Below are 15,765 nucleotides of genomic sequence, written 5' to 3' on the forward strand. Positions count from 1 at the left end.
TGAGGATGGAACCAAACAGCTGTGCTGGGAACCGGGGGAGACCCAGCGCCCTGGCTGGGGGGAACGGACTAAAACACCGTTCCCCCTTCAAGGAAACCACAAGCTCCGGCTCACGCCCTGCATGGGTCCAGGGCTGCAGACCTGTTGCCCGGGAGGGAGAGGGGGAACAGCATGGGGAGGAGCTGCGGGCAGCCTGCTTGCAGCAGTGGGTGAGGGTCACGGGGTGCCAGGCTCAGCTGGTGCGTGAACCTAGCGCTTCGACACGCGCTGCCTCAGGGGCTAGCATGGGCTGAATGCCCCCCAGGGCCAGACCTTTGCCGGGGCAGCTCACAGGGTTCTTGGGAGGGGAGGGAAGTGAAAACGGGGAAGTGGGGGAGTGGGGTGAAGCTAGGAGCCCTGCAGCAGGCCGGGGGTGGGAGGGAGGGAGAGGCCAGCTTACCTAGCGTGGCATTTACCCCTGTCCTGAGAGCCGGCCGGGCCCAGCCCGCTCCATGGCTTCTGTTGTCATGTGCCTGGGGCATGTGGTTGGGTCCAGCCCCGTTCCTGGCCAGCGGTGCCTTGGGCATCCAATGGGGCTGGAGCACGGGAGAGGTTCTTGAAGCTGGGTAGAAAAGCTAATGTGCCTATTTTTAAAAAGGGTAAATGGGATGTCAGCCTGACAGCCATCCCAGGCACAATAATGGAACAGCTGCTATGGGCCTCCATTACTAAGGAACTAAAGGAGCGTAATGTAATTAATGCAACTCAGGATGGGTTTATGGAGCATAGATCCTGTCAGACTAACTTGATACCCGGTCATGATGAGATGGCAAGTCTGAGGATGAAGGTAACAGTGTAAGGCTTTGATGTAGTAGCACGTGCCATTTTGGTTTTAAAAAGGTAACGTTACCATGGCCCCCGCATCACAGGGGTTGATGCATACTGGCATTAGAAAAGCTTCAGAGAAGGGCAACTAAAATGATGAGGGGTTTGGAACGGGTCCCACTGAGGAGCGATTAAAGAGGCTTGGACTTTTCAGCTTGAAAAAGAGGAGACTAAGGGGGGAGATGACAGAGGTCTATAAACTCATGAGTGGTGTGGAGAACGTGAATAAGGGAAAGTTATTTACTTGTTCCCATAATAGAAGAACTAGGGGCCACCCAATGAAATTAATGGGCAGCAGGTTTAAAACAAATAAAAGGAAGTTCTTCTCCACACAGCGCACAGTCCACCTGTGGAACTCCTTGCCTGAGGAGGTTGTGACGGCTAGGACTATAACAGGGTTTAAAAGAGAACTGGATAAATTCATGGAGGTTAAGTCCATTAATGGCTATTAGCCAGGATGCGTAAGGAATGGTGTCCCTAGCCTCTGTTTGTCAGAGGGTGGAGATGGATGTCAGGAGAGAGATCACTAGATCATCACCTGTTAGGTTCACTCCCTCTGGGGCACCTGGCATTGGCCACTGTTGGCAGACAGGACACTGGGCTGGATGGACCTTTGGTCTGACCCAGTCTGGCCGTTCTTAGGTTCTTATGTTACAAACTGGCTAACTGCTCGGTCTAAGATGTAACTAGCTGGGGAATCATCACAGAGCAGGTCTGTTTCCCCGGGGTCCTGCAGGGTTCACTAGATTTTTGTCAATGACCTGGAAGAAGAAAAAGTCGTCACTGATAGTTTGCAGACAACACAATTGGGGGAGTGATAACTAGGGAAGAGAACAACGCACTGCTACAGAGCGATCTGGGTCACTTTTTAAGCTGGGTGCAAGGAAACACTGTGTTTGAATACAGCTAAATGTAAGTGCACACATCTAGAACATAAGAACGGTCCGACTGGGTCAGACCAAAGGTCCATCCAGCCCAGTGTCCTGTCGGCCGACAGTGGCCAGTGCCAGGTGCCCCAGAGGGAATGAAAGAGCAGGTGATCATCAAGTGATCCATCCCCTGTCACCCATTCCCAGCTTCTGACAAACAGAGGCTAGGGACACCATCCTTGCCCATCCTGGCTAATAGCCATTGATGGACCTACCCTCCATGGACTTACCTAGTTCTTTTTTTGAATCCTGTTATAGTCTTGGCCTTCACAACGTCTCCTGGCAAGGAGTTCCACAGGTTGACTGTGTGTTGTGTATGTGCCCCGGGTGTGACCGTTGCTGGGATCCTGGGTCTGGTTCTGGTGCCCACAAGGCCAGGAGGATGCTGATAAATTGCAGAGGGCTCAGAGCAGAGGCCAGAGATCATCCTCTTAGGATCCAGGGCCTGCCCACTGCTAAAGGATCCCCCCTCCCAGCCTCAGGGGGGATCCACAGGACCTGGAAGCCAAGTGATTTCGGGGGACAAGGAATAATATAACAGGATCAGGAGTGCGGTCAAAGGGTCAGCGAAAGGGTCGGAAACCCGCCTTGTCCTGACAGAGGCAAGGAGCTCAGTCTGGTTAACTCCCACGGGCCGGGGTGAGGGACCCCAGCCCGTCCCTGCGGACCTGGGAACAAATCGTGGGCGAGGGGCAGCGCAGGGGTACCCGACCGTGGGGCTGGGGGCTGATGCTAGAGGCCTCCAGCGGGATACGAGGCCCACGCTGTGGCCGGGGAGGGGAAGTAGCGGTGGGGCAGTGGCCGGAGGTGGCGGCGGGGTCTCCAGGCCTGGCTGGGGCTGGGGGCGGGGGATGCTCAGCGCCCTGCTCTGGGGCTGGCTGCGGGGAGGGCTCTGCCCTGGGCTGGGCGGGGGCAGACCGGGGAGCTCGCTGGGCCCGGCCGGGGAAGCCGATACCCGGCCCCACCGAGCCGTGCTCGTCTCAGCGCCGCTGTGTGACGGCGATGGCGGCCGCCCGACCCAGGCCCGGCGCGGTAACGATGAACCGGGAGCGGGGGAGCGAGCGCGGCTCGCGGGCGGGGCTGGCCGGGCCGGGCCGGGCCGGGGGAGCCGCCGCAGGTCACCGCGGGGCCGGGCTGCTCCGGGGCGGGGCGAGCCCCGGGCAGCGCCGGGAGCTGAGCTCGCAGCCGGGCTCCGGAGGACGCTGCGGGGCTTTAACCCGCCACCCCCCGCGAGCCTGGCGGGCCCGGCTCGCCCCCTGCCCGGCTCGCCGTGCAAACACGGGCCGCGCTTAAGGTGGGCTGGGCTGGGCTGGGCTGGGCTGGGCTGGGGGCGGCCTGACCCCCGGGCGGGGCCCGGGCTCGCCGGCCGCGCTGGCAGCCGCCGGCGGGTTTGGGCCCCGGGCGCTGGAGGGGGGCAGGTTCCCGGGGGGGGGCTGCGGCAGCGGCCCCCGCGAGCCCCACGGGCCACCTTAAGGGGCTGTGTTGGTCCTGCCGGTGGGAGGCTTCGGCGAGCACATGGGGCTGTTCAAGGAGCCGGCCCGGCCCTGGGGAGGGGAGCCCGGCTCGGCCCCTCCAAGGATCCCGGCGCGGGTAACGGGGGTGGGGCGAGGGGTGCAGGGAGCAGCCTGGGCCCCGCTGGGCCGGGGGGACCTCGCCTCCGGCCGCGCTGGCCCCAGCAGGATGTGCCTTAACAAGCAGCCCGTCTCCTGCCCGAGCCCCCGCCCTGCCCCGCCGACGCCCCCGCGGGCAGCCACAGCCAGCGCCCGTGCGTGGGCCGGGGTCCGGCTCCTGGCAGGCTGGGCCCGCAGCCGAGAGGGAGCAACTGCCTCCTTTCCCGTGGCAGGAGAGATCCCTGGGGGAAGGAGCAAAGGGAACAGGCCTGCCAGGCGCTGCTCTGGAGACCTGGGATGGCCCAGTGGTCGGGGCACTCGGCTGGGATTGACCTTTCAGTTCAATTCCCTGCTCTACCCAAGGCCTTGCATGGCTGGGAAAGTGGCCTGGGCCCAGACCCTGGAGGCAGGGAGATATTTTTGGAAACCAATGGAAGGCTCTGGGCCTCAGTTCCCATCTGTCAGTGTGGGGATGATGCCCAGCCTGACCTCCCCCAGGGGCATGAGGATCAGTGCATTGGAGTCGGGAGCTGCCCAGGTATCCCGGCGATGAGGGCCATGGATTGTCCTTCAGTAGCATCTGTACAGGTCCAGAGTGGGACAAGCTCCAAGGCTGCTGTGAGCATCTCACGGCCACGACACAGCAAACATCTTCCTGACCCTGGGCGAATGCGCCTGGCGGAACCTGCAGACAACTCCATGGGCTCTCACGACCCAGAACTATCTCTGGGGCCCAGCTGCTTACAGTTAGCCCTCGGGGTTCCCGACTGGGACTGTGTGGGAATGAAAGTGAGCGCACAGGGGCTACACAGGGTGGGGTGGGAGGCTCATTCTCCCCTGGTAGCCTGAGGGTCCTGGGAACTTTCACAAGTTCTGTACTTAGTAACTGACTGCTCGAAGATCCTCGCATGTGGACAGGGTAGATGCCATAGGCAGGGCCTGCTGTTCCATTTCCTTTTGCCAGCTAAAAGTCTGTCCCCTGACTCTCAGGTAAGCTGTGGCAATTACCTAGGGGAGGGGGGTAAATTATGTGCTCTGCCTTGGCAGGGGGACTGGTTGTACAGCCAAAACCAGGGCTGCTGTGTGTGTGCACAACTCCCATGCTGACATTGGGGCCAAAATGGCTCTGCTGGCCTCCAGCTCTTCTTTAAGGAGCTTTAATTGCTGTGGCCTGCCTCTGAGAATCCCTTAGGGCGTCTGCTCCTTGATAAGGAGATTCTGGATTTGCACAGTGCCCTGTACAACTCAGTTCTCCAACCCAAGGCAGAAGTACCCACAGCCAAATTCACTTTTCCTGGCCTGCTTTAGGCCACAACAGCTGTGGTGAGCTCCCTGAAGCCTAGCTGCAGTAAGGTGTTAGCAGGTCACCACCAATGGAAACTGCTAAACAGTGGGCCAGTGTAATCTCTGGTGTAACTCCATTAAGTTAAAGGAGTTACTCAAGGGCTGAATTAGCCCTGTGTTTTTCTTAATCTCTGGGTTACCTAGTCTCACTTGCTAGTCTTTAAATTCACTGTGTGTGGGATGTTGCCAGGTGTTTTAATGAAGCAATTAACCATTTGCTTTCCAACTCACCCAGCCTGGCTGCCTTGTAGCAGGGAGGGGAGTTAAGATACTTGGACCAATCAAATCCCTCTTTGTGATTGTCCTTCCACATTCTTTCCACACAAACCTTATCTAACTCATTGCAGTGTGGCTGGTAAGGCATTGTGGAGGGACCGTGCTGCCGTGCAGAGCCCAGGATACTGCTCCTAAAGCCAGGAAGCAAAAGGAGAGCATGCTAGCTGCAGGGCTCCAACAGGTGATGCATGGGAGGCGAGGGACAGTTTTCAGACAGCTGCATGTCATCTTCACAACTCTGGGCCCAGTAAGGATAATACCTGCTACGTGGAGCACCTCCTGGCTTAGGTGCTGTAGGGACAAGCCCTTCCCAAGCCCACTGCAGTGATTGGGAGGTGTGCTGGAAGTTGCTTCTGTTCTGTAACACTAGAAGAAAAGGAGTACTTGTGGCACCTTAGTACTCCTTTTCTTTTTGCGAATACAGACTAACACGGCTGTTACTCTGAAACCTGTAACACTAGAGTTTGTCCTGAGGGGGGAGAGCAAGACAAAGTCGCTTCCCAACCACACAACGCTCTCCTCCAAAGCAGCATTCCAAAATGCTGTGAAGCAATGTTTGCTTTCGGGAAGGCCTGTAAGCTTCTCTGATGCATTCTCCTGCCCCAGGCTATTTGATTTGACCTGTCAGTGTTTTGTTTCCGTTATTGACAGTGATTGTGAAATCCATGTCTCCTTCCACTGCTCAGCTGTGAATATTCTAGACAAAGCAGGTGTGGATGTTATCTCTAAGCCTTACTAATATCATGGCTGCTTCAACTGGAAATAGAACTGTGGCTTCCAAAAAACCCATTCCTCTTGTATATCTACAGCTCCTGATCTTATTCTCTTTGCCTGAGTGCAGCCAGAACTGCTCTTTCTCTCCTACCAATGGGACCCAGTATCTCCTGCCTCTGTTCTCTTCCATGGAGTTGTTTAGCCTGCTCCATCCATAGTGGTCAGCACTCTTCCTTCTTCCTCTCTGAATTCCAGTCACAGTTACTCTCCTAATTGTCAAAACTCTCACCGGGCATTTTCTTTTACGGGCATAAAAAGCTGCTGCCAGAGGATCTCTGTATTGCCCTGACTTGAGAACTCGTTCCTGGACTGCGTCCCTTCCTTATTCTCTACCTTCTTTCCTCTTTGTAAAGATAGCAGGGAACCTCAGAACGGCCAGACTGGGTCAGACCAAAGGTCCATCTAGCCCAGTGTCCTGTCTGCCGACAGTGGCCAATGCCAGGTGCCCCAGAGGGAGTGAACAGAACAGGGAATCATCAAGTGATCCATCCCGTCGCCCATTGCCAGGCTCTCTCTCTCCTGGTTATAGAAAGGTCTATCCTATCAACTAGCAGGAAACTCCCCACCCCTAGTGCTGACAACTGTATATAGTAATTGTTTTATATGAAACCAGTGTTGGTGATATATGTAGGATGGAATAGGCTCTTTAGCTAGGTTTTCTACCTCCCCAACCAACTCTTTCTTCCCTAGATACATAATGTTTCTGTCCTATGCTGAAATTCTATCACAATAGATACTGTTGTCAGATCAGTGAGGGCACAGGGGTTGGGGGCCTATTATTTGTTTTTAATTCTTATTTCATCCTCCTGCAGGCTTGACTTAGTCTTAAAAGGACAGGATGTTGCTTGACTTTATGGGGAAAAAGTCAACTTTCAGCTTTCATTTCTCACATATCTGCCTTTTCTACCATGAAGGGTGTGGGGAGAAGGTGTTAAATCAGACATGTAGGGCTGGAAGGGGTCTCAGAAGGTCGTCTATACCATTCTGCCGCCCCCGGGGCTGGCATGCAGAACTAAACATTAAGTTACTACTGAGCAACCCATGGACGTTGGGACCAATGTGTAAAGTAGAGGCTAGTCTCAAAGGCACCTAGGCAGTGATATCAATAGCAAGAAACTAAACCACAGGCCGGCTCTCTTTTGTGTAAGGAATGACAGTCTCTTCCTGCGCCTGGCTTTCTCCGGTCCAGCCGGACGTTCGGGTTCTCCCATTGCAAAGCGCTATGTGACCGTTGGGTTAAAAGCGTTCCCGGGAAGCGGAGCCTGGGGCTGGCATGGGACGGGCTGAGGCTGTTGGCCTTGGCTCGGGGCCTGGCCTTCCCCCTGGCAGGGGCTGGCGCTTTCTCCAGGGCAGGGTGGTTGATGACCTGGCTGTGAGGGGCTGGGGCAGGGCGCTGTGCAGCGCCATGCACCTGGCCAGGCCTGGCCCAAGGCTTGCAAGGGGCCCCCAGCCCCAGTGCGGTGAGACGGGGGGCTCTGGAATCTGCCCCACGCTGGGCCGGGCCAAGGTGCCCCCGGGCGCTAGCAGCAGGCAGGGCGGAGCCTAGGGCCCCCAGCCCCGGCTGCCAAGAGCCCAGCCCGGCGCACGGCCCCTTTAAGGCGCAGGGCGGCTCCGGGCGCGGAGCTCTCGCGGGGCTTGGGGGCCGCGCTCTCGCGAGGCCGGGACTAAGCGCTGATTGGCTGCGGGGGGTTGAATGTAAGATGGCGCCCAGGGAGCTGTGAGGGGAAAAGAGTCGGGCCGAGGCGGTGGCGGAGCGAGGCGGCGGCGGGGCCAGGGTGAGGCGGGGCCGGGCCGGGCCGAGCGGCGGCGGAGCGGGGTTTGCCAGGCCGGGGGACGTGGGCTGCGGCGGCTGGGGCGGGCGCGGCCTCCCCTCACGCGGGGGGAGGCGGCGGCGGCGGTGGTGGTTCCGGGGGCGGCGCGGCCCCGACGGGGAGGCGCGGGCCCGTTTGTTGTGTGGCGCTGCCGGGAGCGCGCGGCGACCCGAGACACCCTGTGCCCGCGCGAGGCCCGTTGGCCTCCCGTGAGAGGAGGGGCGCGCCCCCGCGCGCCCACCCCTCCCCCAGCCGCGGGGCGGCCCCTTCCCCCGCCGCTGTTGCTGCCGGACACGCGCACGGGGCCGCTCGCTCCCGGCGGCGGGGGCGCGCTCGTCTCCCTGGGGCCTGGCTCGCCCGGCCCGGGCATGCTGGGGGGGCGGGGGCGGGACTGTCCCGTCCCGGGGGGGCGGGGTGTTGCTCTGCCGGGCTGCGCCGAGCACGGCGCCGGCGGGGCTGGGGGCGAGAGCGGCGTGGGGCCTGCTGCCGCCGCCGCCGCGGCTTGCGCCGGGACCCGCCCGCCAGGCCGCCGCTGCGGGCTCCGAGCGCGGCCCCGGAAAGAAGCGGGGTCTGGGCCGGGGGTCAGCGGCGGGTCAGAGCGCCTGTCATTTCTCACTCCGCATCCCCGTTGGCAGTCGGTCTGGTCTGGAGACTGCTTTGGCCTGCAAGTGGTGTATCGCCACCACGACCTGCTACAGTGCGACTGGGTCAACTCTTGCTTTTAAGAAACTTCAAGAGAAGATATACAGTACATCTTCAGACCAGGCCTGGTATATTCAGAGTCTTTTAAAGATCCAAGTGCTAAGGCTCCTGAGTCCAGAAATCTCTACTTTAGAGACAAAGCAAGGGTCATAGTTGCTTATATGCAGTGAAAACTGTTCAAGATCAACCTTACTAAGCAATCTCCTGTCCTAGGGGACCCCTGCAAATTAATTGAGTACAATCTTGCTGCTCATTTATTGGAAAACATCTCCAGTAAGCATCTGATGTGTCAGTCTCTTGAGTGGTCTCTTAAGAAAGTTTTGCTGTATTGCACAAAACCTTAGTATATTTTGTAAAGTGGATGAGTGGTTCAGTAAAGTACTAATTAAGTCTGTTTACAGTTGTGTTTATTAGCTGCAGCAAGAGAAGAAGATATTTTATATAACTAAATTAAGAAGGTTTAAAAAACTATTGAGGTGTAACCCACCATTTAACAGATATGTATGGCGTTTAGCCTTCTCTTCATTTAACAAAGTGACTTTTTTTTAAAAAAAGTTTTTATCTCCTCAGAGAGCCTTAATTGGACTACTGGTCCCCAGCTCTGCCTAGTTACTCTGTTCTACCTTGAACACTTGTGAGGAGAAAGGAGCAAGAAAAGGCATCTGGACCTTATGGCAATATTTGTCTCCCCACTGCCTTGTTCTAAGTTTCAGTAACTCCAGTGTCCATTAAAAGTTATGTAAGTTCCAGCACAGTTCTCTGTCTTAGAGAAGAACATTCTGCACTATGCAAAAGATGTACATGGAGAGATGTTTGTCTTAATATGTGTTCTTAAGATCTGGAAGTAAAACGAACTGGTTAGGAATTGGGCATGTCTTGTAATAATTAGTTAGGAATTCTCTATTAAGGTTGTAGCATTATTATGATAATATTCATTTTGTGTTTGTTTCATTGTCTTTTTAAAATACAATTTAACTAAAAAAAACCCAAAAAACTGGGGATAGAAAGGGCTTCTTTGTTCTGTCTTCTCCAGAATGTTACAAGTCTAAGAGCTCAGGACAAGTGCAGCAGAAATACCTGCAACATGGTGACTGGTGAGTCCAGATAGTCCACCTGCTGCAAATCTGTGTGTACATTTTCAGTATCTTTAGTCTCTAAGTTTTATGAACTAACCACTTATGCTCATGAACTTGGACTATTTTCCAAATCCTATTTAGTGGAAAATGCAATTAAACTGAAAAGGGAGGATTTATATCCATGTATCCAAGCAGTAACCTTTGCTGAACAGTTTGAAAATGCATTCTGCCAAGTTTTAGTAGTGATGAGTATTCACTTCATTTTGAAATGGACTGTACATAATGGATAAACTGATCTATCCTGATATTTTAATAGCTAATGGTAAAGGTGTTGTCTGCCTGCCAGTACAAATTTGCGTACGTTGTAGTATAAATGTTTTTTGCTGTTGAACGCAATACTAACTTTGCATAAAGAGAATTGTATTGTGTGTGTGCTTGGAAACCTGTAGAAGTTTTTATTTTAAAAAATAAAAATATATTTGTTAATGCTGAGTAGTAAACATGCCTGTGGGGAGGTGGTATGTTAGGTGGTCAAAGGGAGAGGCTTAGTTCTTTTTGTGATTTGTTTTTTAAACAACTTCTCATTACAATGGAAAAAGAAGGCTTCAAAACATGTTACCTTCCTGAATCTAGGGCCAGCACTAATAACTCTGCTGTTGCTCATACTTTTGCCAAGGGGCAGAAGAGTGAAACTAACAAGATCCTGATCAGTTTTACTGCAGTTCCATATTTCTGTAGATAGCCTTGAAATTGACAAGAATTTGGTAAGGTCAGTTTAGCTCAGCTGCTGATTAGAAAAACTGAGACTTGTTTTTAAATTCTCAATATAAATAAAAAGGGAGACTATAGGAATGGAGCACTAGAGACTGCAGTCTGCCTCTTTCCCAATCTCTCAGAACGTTGGGAGAGGTAGAATAGCAGAGACTCCCCAACGCTTTGGTGCAAGGACCATCTGTTTGTACAGTGTCTAACATAAGGGGGTCCTGGTCCATGACTAATGCTCCTATGCACTCTGAATATATGTATATTAGATAATACTCTGAAGGTGCTTAGATACCACAGTGATAAATGCAATGTAAGAACTTAGTAGAACAGCTGTTAGGCTCTGGGATTGGGAGGGAGAGAAAAAGGAAAGCTTCCTTCCAGCAGACTGTAGGGGAAGTAAGAGTGGGCTTCTGATTTTAGGTGACTGCTAGTCTGAATCTAATTGAGAGAGTGAACACCTGATTGAGGTCAAGAGATAGTAAGTAAGAATCCCAGCACTTGTTCTACTTCCCAGCTATTGGAAGTAGTGGATGGAAGCTTGGTTCTCAAGCCCCTAGACCTCAGTGGTGGTGGGTCTCTCCTACTAGGTACAGGCAGATTAAAAATTAAGATCTAGATTTCTGGTTTTTGCGTTTGTTTTGTTTTTTTAAGCTCTGCCACAGAGCAGTCCGCTGTATATGTGAAAACAGCTTCCAGCACAAGGATCAAGATTTTTCACAAGTAACTAGAAATTTTTTTGTGAGGGTCAGTTTTTGGGTGCCAATCTTGAGACATTTTAGAGGAGTCTTTCTCAAAAATGCTGAGCACCTGCCTTCTGAAAGTCAGGCCCATTGAATGCATCTCAAATTGGGCACCCAAAGTCACTATTCACATCTGAAAGTCTTAGTCAAGGTACTCGGGCCAAATCTCTGCAAACTTCAGTAGGCTTAAATTCCAGCCAAACACACACACACGGAAAACTTAACAATTCTCTACTTCAAAGTATCATACTGGGTTTCTGTTTTCTTTCAGTGAGGTTTAATGCTCATTTCGGAATTTGTTGATGAAGGCTTGGTGGTCTACTGCAGCACTGAAAACATTAGCAAGGCCAGGGTTTCTGTTGGTTTCAGCATAGGTGTAGATAGTGTCAAACTTTTTCTTCCTGAGAGAAGGTAAACCGTTGAAGATGTTTGGACTGTGTTCTTGGTGGCTTCTGGGGAAACTTGTCACTGAGTCAGCAGTGACATGAATAGCTTCATTAGTTGCATGTCACGTGTAGAGCTAGTTAGAAATCTTGTCAAAGTGTAACTTCAGTGAAAGACAGATAGTTGTATGGAAGCTTCTGCATGCTGTGTTATAAAACATTGTGGCCAAGGTACGGTGGCAAATGCAGCTATGCTGTATTAACAGCCTTCTCTTAAATAAGTGAACAATGTAAGTTTGTACTTTTTATTTGTGTAAGCACAACCGTATAGTTGTCTGTTCACTATAAATGCTTGGATTTTTCCACAGGAACCCATTGCAGAAACTTGTCACTTATTTTTAAGGTCCCATAAGTTATGTTCTGCAAGAATTGCCTCGCACACATTCTCTGCCTTTGGGATCCATACCTCTCTGACCCATGTGCTAGTAGTGACTTGTATCTATGACCCTTCCTGCATGAAGTGTCATGGGTGTGGTGCTGCCTGACCAGGTCGGAGTGGGTTTCAGACCAACAATGGAAGTGATTTAGGGTCTGATCCAGCTCCCATTGCTAGAACTCTGTTGCACTTAATGTTGACAGCCTATTACTAAACCTCCTTTTGTTTGCACACTGCTTTAGAAATAACACTTTGGGCCACCTTGTTGAACGAATGTAGTCAGTCTCTTGTGACCAAATCAGTGCTGAAATGTCGTACAGCTTTTTTTCTCATCTATTTTTTCTGTAGTCCCAATCACCATAATAATGTGTGTGTATATATAGTGTTATCTGTATGTGTCCTTTTTTCTTCTGTATATATAATTAGGCCCAGTCACCCAAAGTTCCCTATCCTGGTAATTGTGGCTGCAACCCCGTATCTCCACACAGCATTGCATGACCACATCAGTAGTGGTAAGGTTACCATCTAAATGTGTTTACCCTTCACCATGAGTTATTACTGCTCTAGAAACAAGAATACACTCACGCTCTTACTTTCTCCCTGGTCTTGTTGGTTTCTTTTGCTCTGTTTCCCTTTCTTCACCTTACATGTATGTCCCTCCTACTATACTGTGCTTCATGCTGATTTCTTCCTTCTCATATTTGGTAATAGGAGTGTGAGGCCTGCTGTTGCCCACTTTTTCAAGACCTCACAGCTTCTTTCCAGGTGCACCAGTCCCACTTAATGGAATCTTTGGATTCCAGTGTTCTGTCCTCTGTCCTTTTAAAGAAGTCTGAAAATTCTGCTCAGCAAAGTGAGAGAATAATCCCAGTCCTAATCCCAGTGTAAATGTAGAGATACAATCACTTCCTACTTCCTTATCTCCTCCTTCCTGTTAGTTACCACAGAGTGTTGTTTTGCCTAATGGGTTATGATACTTGGTTCTGTCACCTCTGTAGCTATAAACCAATCCCATAGGCAATGGCATCTCAAATGTTCTTGATACTATATATAGCATTCCATGATGTAAATGAACAAATAAAATTCAATAAGGGTTAATTTAGCCTATTCAGGACTGCTCTGGCCTGAGACTGAGTGCATTACTATAAGTCATCAGAAGGAGACAACACTCTGGAGAGAGCTCTTTATACAAGGCAAGTAAGCCTGAAGGGTAGCAGTGTGCAGTTGTGACTCTTAACAAGGGATTAATTAAAGAAATGCTTGCTGCATAAAATGGCATGTAAAACTACAGCATTTGTCTCTTAAGGCTTCCGGGTGTCCATGTTTGTCATGCAGAAATCCAGTGTGTGTAAGATATTAGCCACTGGCTTCATGTGTACCCTTGTACAATATAACTATGAAAGTTGTGAAACTACTATGAAAGTTGTGAAACTAGAGTCTTAACTTTCTCCTTTAAGGAATCCTAAGGACCTTGCAATATGAATAATTCTCTGGAGAACACCATTTCCTTCGAAGAATACATCCGTGTGAAAGCACGAACAATCCCTCAGCACAGGATGAAGGAGTTTCTTGACTCTCTTGCTTCCAAGGGGCCTGAAGCTCTCCAGGAGTTCCAGCAGACAGCCACCACCACCATGGTATATCAACAAGGTGGAAACTGCATTTACACGGACAGCACAGAGGTGGCCGGATCTTTGCTTGAGCTTGCCTGTCCCGTTACAACCAGTGTCCAGCAACAAACGCAACAAGAGCAACAGATACAGGTTCAGCAGCCACAACAGGTCCAGGTAAACATCTGAATGATCATTTTGAATTTATGCATTAACTTGTAAGTCAGAGGTACAGGTGTCTATACTGGGGATGTGCAACATGCAGGTCAGAATGTAAAAAGTAGGAAAACTTTATGAACACTAGTCTGTGGACACCTAGCTCTCCATGTATCAGAAATTATTTAGTTTTCATATGAGAAGTTTGGTAGATAATGTCTCATGGCATTACTTCTGCAGAGTCCCACTATTGGAGGAGTTCCATTCCTAGCAATGAGGTGATGCCAACTTTCTGAGAAATAGTTAGCAGTTTTGGTATGTGCGCATCTTCCTCAAACCCTAATTTCATAGGAAGTGGCTGTAAATACCCCATCCCCTCTAGTGGCTTGTTAATTCCTCTTTGCTTGCTGGAATAGTTATGGAAACAACCTCATTTTTCTGTTCTTTTCATAGAATAGTTCAGATAGGTGTAGGATACACCTGATAATTTTGGCTTAATTGTTGTTTTTGGGCTGTTTTGAAGTTTTGCTGGTTTTGGGTTACCTTGTGCCTTGCCCAAGCTGCTAAGATCTATCTAAGAAAAGTGAGAGGCATTCTCCTTGCCCTGATATTTTCTTTGTTTCTTATGGACCTGAAAAGTGCTTTTTGTGCCTTGGGTATGGCCACTCAAACCCAGGTTGAGATGTCTGCAAGGACTTCTCTGAAAGCCTGAGGAGAACTGACACTTTCCAGGGGTATCCAGGATTGTGAGGGACCTCGCTAGCCCCTGTCCTTAGCATGAGGAAGCCTTGTCTGTGCCTGCCAAGGGTCAGCTCCCCAACAAGCACTCCACTCCAGACCTACTCAGCCTCTACTCCCTCTCCTAGGTTAGCAATAGGCACACTCCAACCCTTGAGTCTTCCAAGCCTCCCTCTGGAGTGACAAACCCCTGATGCATCAGTCACTCACTGAATTCACAGACCCACTGCTCCCAAAGAAACAGTAGACACCAGCTTACCAGTTTCATTGTTCTGTTCAACACACAGCACTCAGATCTGTTTATAGTGAAAACAAGTGAAAGTTTGTTTAATGAAGTATAGAGATTCAAGAAGTAGTAAGTCAGAGTATTGTAAACAAATGGTTATATATGCAATAAAATCATGATATGCCTTCTCAAGCCTAGATTTAGGTAACAAGATATACTGTCTTGTCTAATGAATTAGCTTACCTGGTCTTTGCAGAGTTTTCCAGCCAGATTGGTTTTGACCCTCCTTGCATAGAATAGAACATGCTGACAGTTCATCTCTCCTCAGTGAAGGACGAAGGGTGCCTTTTTGCATCCAAAGGTATACCCCCAACAATCCATTGTCTTTACTTGTAAACAGGACAACCCCCACCGCCCCCCATGCTAGTATTTTTTTCCTGCGTGCTGCTTTCTAGTTGATTTTACAATATCGATTAGCATTCGGCTCAGACTATAGATAGACCACCAGACAATATGCATATGACCAGCCAGAGAGAGATGCGCATCTCCTCTTCCCTCCTACCTGACAGGAGAAAATTTATCACCATTTGGTGACTTGCCTTAACTTGCATATCTTAACATAATTTTCAGCACAGAAACATAACTTCTTGAATATTACCTGGAGATACATTTCACAATGACTATTGATTCTCGGTAGAGTCATAGAATCATAGAATATCAGGGTTGGAAGGGACCTCAGGAGGTCATCTAGTCCAACCCCCTGCTCAAAGCAGGACCAATCCCCAATCAAATCATCCCAGCCAGGGCTTTGTCAAGCCTGACCTTAAAAACTTCCAAGGAAGGAGATTCTACCACCTCCCTAGGTAACGCTAGGAGTCCTTACTCCTAGGACTCCCTAGGAGTCCTTACATCCCACCCTCTGGTGAATTATTATGCCTATAAGTGACCCAGAGGATCCCTGTAAAACCCAATGAATCCCCTGGGTTCCCTCTGTCAGTTGGCATCAAGAGGTCCCTGGGTCACAAGGACTATGCTGTGGACTCTGTCCCTGCAAACGGCTGATAGCCTGTGAGTTTAGGAGACCTTTCTTAAAATGCACCCCCTGGACACAAGTGGCATGGCCCCTGTGCCTCCCTTAGTGCAAAACCTCAATGCAAATCCCAGGCTAAAAGGGGCCATTCTCTTGTAAAGATATCCTGTAGGGAACCTTTGAACTGTTTACAGGATGTTTCCAGGGCCTGAAGCTGGGGTCAAGGAAAACCCCTCTTGTGTCTTTCGGAAACCACTGATACAGTGTGGAAGGAAGGAGGGGCTCCAGCAAGGAT

The 15,765-nt window shown here is 50.8% G+C and overlaps 1 protein-coding gene across 10 annotated transcripts in view; it reads left to right on the forward strand.

Moving 5' to 3' along the window:
* The first annotated feature begins 2,672 nt into the window (after positions 1 to 2,672).
* Positions 2,673 to 15,765, forward strand: part of QRICH1 (glutamine rich 1) — a 39,293-nt gene continuing 26,200 nt past the window's right edge. Inside the window, exons 1-4 of one of the 10 annotated variants that reach the window (XM_043552020.1) lie at positions 7,468 to 7,572; positions 8,244 to 8,583; positions 9,344 to 9,404; positions 13,168 to 13,497. In XM_043552020.1, the coding sequence (XP_043407955.1) occupies positions 13,189 to 13,497 (309 nt within the window). In that variant the 5' untranslated portion in view covers positions 7,468 to 7,572; positions 8,244 to 8,583; positions 9,344 to 9,404; positions 13,168 to 13,188. Of the gene's footprint in view, positions 2,826 to 7,397; positions 7,573 to 8,243; positions 8,584 to 8,616; positions 9,050 to 9,343; positions 9,405 to 13,167; positions 13,498 to 15,765 lie in introns of those variants that run through there. The other 9 variants (XM_037905805.2, XM_043552021.1, XM_037905802.2 and 6 more) reach the window with 9 other exon arrangements.

Source organism: Chelonia mydas, chromosome 7, assembly GCF_015237465.2.
Source record: "Chelonia mydas isolate rCheMyd1 chromosome 7, rCheMyd1.pri.v2, whole genome shotgun sequence".
NCBI classification, from domain to species: domain Eukaryota; kingdom Metazoa; phylum Chordata; order Testudines; family Cheloniidae; genus Chelonia; species Chelonia mydas.